Raw genomic sequence first — 8454 nt, 5'->3', positions numbered from 1 at the left:
GGCTCCGGAAGAGGAGAACCCCGCCACTCCGAGGAAGGAACGACGACAGCTATGACCAGGATGGACGTCCCATCTGTTGTCGCTGCTACAAGGCAGGTCACCTTGCAAGATTTTGTCCTTTAAATGAGCAACCCCTGGGGCAGAGGGCCAACCCCAGGAGTAGGACCACAAGGCCCAAGGAACTGGCGAGCCAAATATGTTGGAGGGAGACCGGTCCTTCCTGTGGTGATTGACAGCATCCCCATGAACGCTTTGTTGGACCCTGGCTCCCAGGTGACCATTATGCCCTATATCCTCTACAAACGGTATTGGGCTGACTCTGAACTCACCCGTGGCCCAACTGATGAGCTAACAGTAGTTGCCAGTAATGGTCAGTCTTTACCACAAGAGGGATGTAAAGAAATTACTGTTAAAGTGGGGAGGGTGGAATTAAAATCTCAAGGTCTGATAGTTGTGGATATTGATCGACGTGAATGTAATCCCATGATGACTCTTGGTAAAAAAATGTAATTGAAAATTGTCTTTCTGAGGTTATTGTCTTGTTGCAACAGGTGGCTGAGACTGCTGGTTCCAGTGAACAACGAGTCCTGCAGAAGGAGATCAAGGCCTTGATGCAAAGACAAAAGGTAGAACTCTCTGGTGGAGAAATTGGCAGCGTCAGAGTGAGTGATGCTTTCCCCATTGCAATACCCCCCAGATGTGAAATGTTGATTTGGTGTAGGGCAGCCATAGGCCTCAGAGGGAAGGATTACCAGGCATTGGTAGAACCAGTATATTCTAATAGTAGGACCACTGTCCTGACAGCCAGAGGGGTGGTTGATGTACGTAAAGTCAGAGTACTTGAACGCCTTTTGAATTGTGGGGAGGAGGAGGCCACAATACCTCGGTACGCCACAGTTGCTAAGCTGCTCACTGTTAATAACAACTCTTTGCCGGCAGCAGAGCCCTTGGTCTCATCCAATCAGGTGGAGGACAATGGCTCTGTAAAGCAGATGGAGGAGTGGTGCCAGCAACTGCAGGTGGGGACTGACTCTACACCTTCATACCAGAAAAATGGGGTTTACAGAGTGACACAAGAATATGAGCGGGTATTCAGTAAACACCCACTAGATTTTGGGCAGGCAAAAGGGGTTCAACATCATATCCCCACTGGAGATCATCCACCCATTAAAAAAAGGTACCGGCCTATACCCCCAACACAATACCAATGTGCTAAAGGTATGTTGAGAGAGATTAAGGAAGCAGGGGTCATCAGAGACAGTTGTAGCCCCTGGGCAGCTCCAATAGTTTTTGTAAAGAAAAAGGATGGTACCATGAGAATGTGTGTTGATTACAGGAAAATTAACAGCATTAGGCCTCTTTCACACTTCAGTTTTTTGCCATCAGTCACAATCCGCCAAAATTTGAAATTGGCGGATCCGCTTTTTCTTGTTGCGGATCCGCCAATTTCCCCATTGGGATACATTAGTGGCGGATTTTGACGGATGGTCGTCCGTTGCGTCCGATATTCGGCGGATCCGCAAAATTCTTTGCGGATTCTGTCTGAGGGGGACGGAGAATGTAACGTTTTTTTTCGCCGTCAAAATGGCGGATGACGGCGGATCCGCCGTCATCAGCCATGCGGTAGAATGGGGCCCTATGGGCGGCGGATCCGCCGGGATCCGCGATTTTGCGGAATCCGCCGGCAGGATCCGCAAAATCGCACTGCGCATGCCCAGAAAAAAAGATACTTTTCCAGACAGTCCCAAAACTATATAAGATGGGCTAATTGGGCCCAGACATGCAGTAGCAGCCAGACAGCAAGCCAGCCAGACCACCACCAAGCCTGCAAGACAGCCACCAAGCCTGCAAGACAGCCACCAAGCCTGCAAGACAGCCACCAAGCCTGCAAGACAGCCACCAAGCCTGCCAGACCACCCAGCCTGCCAGACACCCACCAAGCCTGCAGCCACAGCTATCAAGAGGCCTGCCAGTACCAGCTTTACCAAGTGTGAGTATACCTATGACATTTCTGTGTATGGCCTGCAAGTGTGTAGCGTGTGTGTGTGTGTGTGTGTGTGTGTGTGTGTGTGTGTGTGTGTGTGTGTGTGTGTGTGGTCTGCGAGTGTTGCATGTCTGTTTTTTTTTTTTTTTTATATTTTTTTTTTCTGTTGCTTGTGTACTGCATTTTATTTTCATACAACTGTAATTATATTGTATTTTTTATGCTGTGATTGCTGCGATTGAGTGGTGTATGGTATGTGGTGTAATTGGGCCCAGACAATCCGGCACCAGCAACACTGAATACTCCAAGCAAGATATCCGACTCCAGCCTGCCTGACAGAAGATTCAACTAGAGCTATAAAACCTGTCTGCCCATCTGCAAGTCTACCACCTGCAAGACCCCTGGAGCGTGTGTGTATGTGTGTGGCCTGTGTGTGCATTTTTTTTTTTTTTTTCTTTCCATTTTTTTTTTTTTTTTTCTGTTGCATGTGTACTGCTTTTTATTTTCATACAACTGTAATTATATTGTATTTTTTATGCTGTGATTGCTGCGATTGAGTGGTGTATTGTATGTGGTGTAATTGGGCCCAGACAATCCGGCACCAGCAACATTGAATACTCCAAGCAAGATATCAGACTCCAGCCTGCCTGACAGAAGATTCAACTAGAGCTATAAAACCTGTCTGCACAGCTGCAAGTCTACCACCTGCAAGACCCCTGGAGCGTGTGTGTGTGTGTGTGTGTGTGTGTGTTGCATTTTTTTTTTTTTTTCTGTTGCATGTGTACTGCATGTTATTTTCATACAACTTTAATATTGTATTTCTTGCTGTGATTGTGTGGTGTAAAGGCTGGTTTCATATTTGCACTTTATAGCGCAGGGATAACCTGCACACGTCCACCACTAATCCCCGTCCCATCTGGTCATCACCGCCTACTAGCACACATGGACGCTTGCGATCTGCACACCCTATCTTTAGTATGGGGTGCGCAGATTGCAAGCGTTCATGTGCGCTAGTAGGTGGGGATTAGTGGCGGACGTGTGCAGGAAATAGCTGCGCTATAAAGTGCAAATGTGAAACCGGCCTAAATGGTATTGTATGTGGTGTTATTGGGCCCAGACATCTACATCAAACACCAGCCTGACTGTATCAGTCAGGCTGGTGTTTTAATGTAGATGTCTGTGCCCAATAACACCACATACAATACCATTTAGGCCGATTTCACATTTGCACTTTATAGCGCAGCGATGGCCTGCACACGTCCGCCACAAATCCCCGCCTACTAGCGCACATGAATGCTTGCGATCTGCGCACCCTATCTTTATCATAGGGTGCGTAGATGGTGCGCTGGCAGGATTTTACCATGTGCTGCGCACTTTTGAAGGTGTGCCCTTGCGCGCCAAACGCAGCATGTTGCATTTTGGCGCGCACGGCACACCTTCAAAAGTGCGCAGCACACTGTAAAATCCTGCCAGCGCACCATCTGCGCACCCTATGATAAAGATAGGGTGCGCAGATCGCAAGCATTCATGTGCAGTAGTAGGTGGGGATTTGTGGCGGACGTGTGCAGGCCATCGCTGCGCTATAAAGTGCAAATGTGAAACCGGCCTAAATGGTATTGTATGTGGTTTGTGCCCAGACATCTGGCAACAGCCACACTGAAGAAACCGAACCAGACATCAAACACCAGCCTGACTGATAGAATTTCAAACTCCGCTGCAAATCTTCCACCTGCAAGACACCTGGAGTGTGTAGCCTGGCTGTGTGTTATGCGTGTTTGCGTTTTTTTATTTTTCATGTATTGTGGTATTTAAAATAAAGAGCAGAGTAGCTCCTATTTTTTGGAAAAAAAAAAATAATAAAAAAAAAAAAAATAAATTGTTTTGAAAAAATCTACTTTGTATCATTTTAAAAAAGGTAAAATTAAGTTACCATAAAGGTAATTGAAGTGTTCTGGTATACAAGTGTGGTTAAAAGTGAGATTGCAACATACCATGAAAAAATGGGTATACACAACTGAGTTTCAGGGAATTCAAAACCATGCAAACACAGTGGGTATACACAGAAATTAAACACCTTCAATCACTGGTTACATACTCTGTTGAGAGTTTCAGGGAATGCAAACACTGGTATACACAGCAATTACACACTACACGCCTTCAATCACTGGTTACACGGTGAGACCTTTAATCACTGGTTACACTCTCGGTGAGAGTTTCAGGGAATGCAAACTGGTATACACAGCAATTACACACCTTCAATTACTGGTTACACTCAGTTACAAAACACAAAGAAAGTAGGTTTACACAAAATATTAGACACCTTCAATCACTGGTTACACTCTGAGATAAGGGAATGTAGACATGCAAACACTTAAAATTGCGTATAATTAGTTTCAGGGAATTACACATACAAAATGTGGTTTTTTTTTTTTTTTTTTTTTTTTTAAACTTTCATATCATTTTCTTTCAGTTCACACAATGAAGCGCCACCATACCGGCAGACACGGCCAGCCCAACCGTAGCAGAGATTCAGACCGCAGCAGGGATCAACGCAGCAGACATGATCGGTCAGACCGCAGCAGAAACAACCCTGACCGCAGCAGAGAGGAACAGCCACACCGCGGCGTACAGGCAACCATTAGTTTCCCTGTAAGTATAAAGACCTGAAAGCTTATTATGATCCTTTGTATAGTAGCTTAACAAGTCTCTTTATACTTGCAGATCACTTCAAGCACTACCAGCAGGGTAGCAGCAGAGAGAGCCAGCCAGGCTGCAGCAGAGAGGCCCAGCCAGACCGCAACAGAGACTGCCAGCCAGGCTGCAGCAGAGAGGCCCAGCCAGACCGCAACAGAGACTGCCAGCCAGGCCGAAGCAGATACTGCCAGCCAAACATTTTCCCTGTAAGTATAAAAGCCTGAAAGCTTATTATGATACTTTGTATAGTAGCTTAACAAGTGTGTTTATACTTGCAGATCAGTTCAGGAAGCAACACAGCTGCCCCAAGCCGTAATGTCTTCTCCTGAAAGCTCCCCCTCACATCATCAGCGAGCTGAGGTAAAAAAAATTTTGTTTATTTTTTATTTAAAATAATTTTTTTGTGGTTAAAAACACTATCCTATTATGTTTTAACAGGAAGCTGATTCAGAGGAGCTTCCAGGAGGAGACGTGCAGGGTGGAGAGACACACGGAGGGGGTGCGCAGATTGTAAGTTTAGCACATACACAGATACATAATGCTACACCCAACACAAACATTCATCACAGTGCACACCATAACTGCATCCATCCAAACATTTTTTTTTTTTTTTCCCACAGTCTTCAGAATCCGGTGCCCGCACTAGAGTGACTCCCAGGACATCCCAGGGTCGTCAAGGTGATGCCTCTGGTGGTCGGCAAACGGTAAGTAACCCTATTTTGATAATTGTTTAAATGAACATCATGTGTTTGAATATAATGTAATTTTTTGCTTTTTGTTTTGTTTTTTATCTTCACAGGTTTCACAGCATGCTCCCCGCAGACATCAGGAGGAGAGTGTCATTATTGATAGTGATGACCTCATCCATGAGGTGGAAATCCGGGAGCCGCTGTGGAACATGGCAAACCGTCTTCATGCCGACCAACCAACCACACGACGGCTCTGGGATGAAGTCTGTTCTTCAGTTATTGACAACTGGGAGGAACTCAATGCGAGGGCCAGGGATTTTGTGCGTAAGTATTACAACTTCAGTAACTTATATTTCCAGCATGTGAAGTGTTGAATACTAAACCTTTTTTTTTTTTTTTTGCTTCACAGGTGACAGGGTTATCACACGGTGGCGGTCGCTCCGGGATCGCTTCAAGAGGGACTACAACAAAGAGATTCAGACCCCGAGTGGATCGTCGGGAGGACGCCGGGGACCCCAGTACAAAAACTACCAAGCCCTGGCGTTCCTGCGATCTACAATGGCGTGCAGAAGGTAAATATTCCCCAAACAATTCCTGTAGTAGAAATGTTTAACCAATTTTTTTTTCAGCAGACTTAAATTAAATATCAATATTTTTAATATACATTTTTTTCTTCTTTTTTTTTTTTTTAGCACCATCTGCAGCACTCGGGAGTCTGCATCAGAGTTGCGTCCCTCTGGAGTGATCCCTAGTGAGACCGCCCCCGGTGACCACATAGAGGTATCCGACCCCTCTGTACCTACCCTCTTGTCTGATCCCTCTATCCCCTCCACCAGCACTGGAGCAGCAGGGCAGACTTCATCACATGAAGCTGCTGGTGACGACTTGTTCCCTGTTCCCCACCCCTCAGACACTGCCGCAACATCTCGACCAACTTTTGGTTCTGGCCGGCAGCGTCTGAGGAGTCAGGAAAGGCTGACCTTGTCTGACTGTTTGAGTCTAAACTCAACTGTTCAACACGGTTTCCACACTTATGGACAACGGTTATCTTCTGGGTTGACCATGATCAATCAAAGTATCATGGAACTCAGAAGATACATGGAACAGATGAGTTTAGAATCAAACCAGACACCGAGACATACCTTTTTTCAATCTGTTGTCCGGCAAATGGAAGGTTTAAGTACTCACCAGCAGATGCGTGTGATGCAAGCCTGTCAGAATGCTCTAGTGGAAGTGCTTGCTGAAGCATCTCTTCCTCCCCCTGTCTATCCTTCCACAGTCCATCCTCCCCCTGTCTATCCTTCCACAGTCCATCCTCCCCCTGTCTATCCTTCCACAGTCCATCCTCCCCCCGTCCATCCTTCCACCACCATCAATCACACAGCCGTCCCTCCTCCTACCACTCCCTCTCCTTTCTCTAGTTCCCCATTCCATTCTTCCCAGTACCTACCTTCCCCATTGCATTATACCCCAATGCCCTCGCCATACCCACCCCCACATACACCTTCAATGTACCCACAAACCTCGTCTGTCCATCCACTCCCGTCCCAACCACATGTGTTAAACCCCCCTTCCACTTCTGGTCCTCACCAACTCCCTCCCCAGTCCCCTACCCCCCCCCTCGATGTGGTCAACCCTGTTAACCCCCCCTCCAATACTATCTCCACCCAACATTATCATAGTTTGTAATTTTTCTGTTGTAATATACCAAAAAAAAATTAAAAAAGTAATATACCAAAAAAAATTAAAAAAGGTAATATTATACCAAAAAAAAGTTACCAAAAAGGTAATACCAAAAAAAGTTACAAAAAAAGTTAAGAAAAAAAAAAAAAAAAAAAAAATACAGTTAATACAAATTGTCAGAAATAAACTTTTTTTTCAAAAAACTTTATTGTGATGTTTATTTTTTGCTTCTTTATTCAAATTACACCAGTGGTGTAAAAGGTAAACACAACACTTGTTAACACAACACACAACCCTGGGTAATATTTCACAGTACACCGGTGGTGTACAAGGTACAAAAAAACACTTGGTAGCACAACATTTGATAACCAACACTTGTGAACATTTCAAAGTGTAAAACGCTTGGTACACAACACTTGGTAACTTTACGCTTGGTACACAACACTTGGATAACTTTACGCTTGGTACCCAACAATTGTTAACACTGCAAAGTGTAAAATTAACCAAATCACATGGTAAAACACAATGCTTGTGCAAAGCAAACACTTGGTAAAATTTCAGATAAAAAAAAAAAAAAAAAAAAAATTACTCACAATTGGTAAGAAGAAAATTATATCATGTGATATTGCCAGTCCACTTGTCCCTCTGGTGTAACAAAATAATCTGCAAAGGTATCCCTAATTCTTGCCACTGAACCAGTACTCCGAAAAGTTTGCTGCTCATAATCCCACAAGGTGGTTTCATACACATTGTCATCGATGGAAACTGGTTCCTTTGAAAGGACAAAATTGTGCAGGATTACACAGGCCTTTACCACCTCATCCACAGTCTCTGTTTTCATTTTCATGGCCGTTAACAGGACTCTCCATTTTGCAGTTAAAATTCCAAACGCGCACTCCACCACTCTGCGCGCTCTGGTTAACCGATAGTTATAGATTCTTTTCTGGTGTGTTAATCCACGACTACCATATGGCTTCAGTAGGTGTTTTGAAAGTTGAAAAGCATCGTCGCCAACGCACACAAAAGGCATTGGTGGGCCTGTTGTTCCAGGGAGTGGTCTTGGAGGTGGGAAGTTAAAATTGTCTCCATACAAGCGACGGCCCATGGTGGAACTCTTGAATACCTGTGAGTCGTTAGAACGACCGTATGCACCAATGTCCACGGCAATGAATTTGCAGTTTGCATCCGAAATGGCCATTAGCACAATGGAAAAGTATTTTTTATAGTTGTAAAACTGTGAACCAGATCCCATGGGTTTCACAATCCTGATATGCTTGCCATCCACGGCACCGATGCAGTTTGGAAACTGGCAGATATCTTGAAACTTCTCTGCAATCTCCAGCCACCTCTCCTGGGTTGGCTCTGGGATGTATTCCTCCTGTAGAAATCCCATAATGCCCGGCA

At 45.0% G+C, this 8454-nt stretch overlaps 1 protein-coding gene across 3 annotated transcripts; it reads left to right on the top strand.

The window, feature by feature from the left end:
* The first annotated feature begins 1359 nt into the window (after positions 1–1359).
* LOC141084519 (uncharacterized) lies at positions 1360–7171 on the top strand. Of its 3 annotated transcripts, none has more exons than XM_073569279.1 (4): positions 1360–1990; positions 4455–4633; positions 4706–5939; positions 6060–7171. In XM_073569279.1, the coding sequence occupies exons 3-4, from the start codon at positions 5926–5928 to the stop codon at positions 7054–7056; spliced, it is 1011 nt and encodes a 336-aa protein (XP_073425380.1). In that variant the 5' UTR covers positions 1360–1990; positions 4455–4633; positions 4706–5925; the 3' UTR covers positions 7057–7171. The 3 variants fall into 3 exon arrangements, with proteins under 3 accessions (XP_073425380.1, XP_073425379.1, XP_073425378.1); XM_073569278.1 differs by having other exon boundaries at positions 4455–4884; positions 4957–5939; XM_073569277.1 differs by having other exon boundaries at positions 4455–5939.
* Positions 7172–8454: the final 1283 nt, after the last annotated feature.

Source organism: Dendrobates tinctorius, unplaced genomic scaffold (assembly GCF_039654945.1).
Source record: "Dendrobates tinctorius isolate UK_male_01 unplaced genomic scaffold, ASM3965494v1 ptg000023l, whole genome shotgun sequence".
Taxonomy (NCBI): domain Eukaryota; kingdom Metazoa; phylum Chordata; class Amphibia; order Anura; family Dendrobatidae; genus Dendrobates; species Dendrobates tinctorius.
The sequence above is the reverse complement of the archived record's forward strand: the minus strand, read 5'-3'. Positions and strand labels throughout refer to the sequence as shown.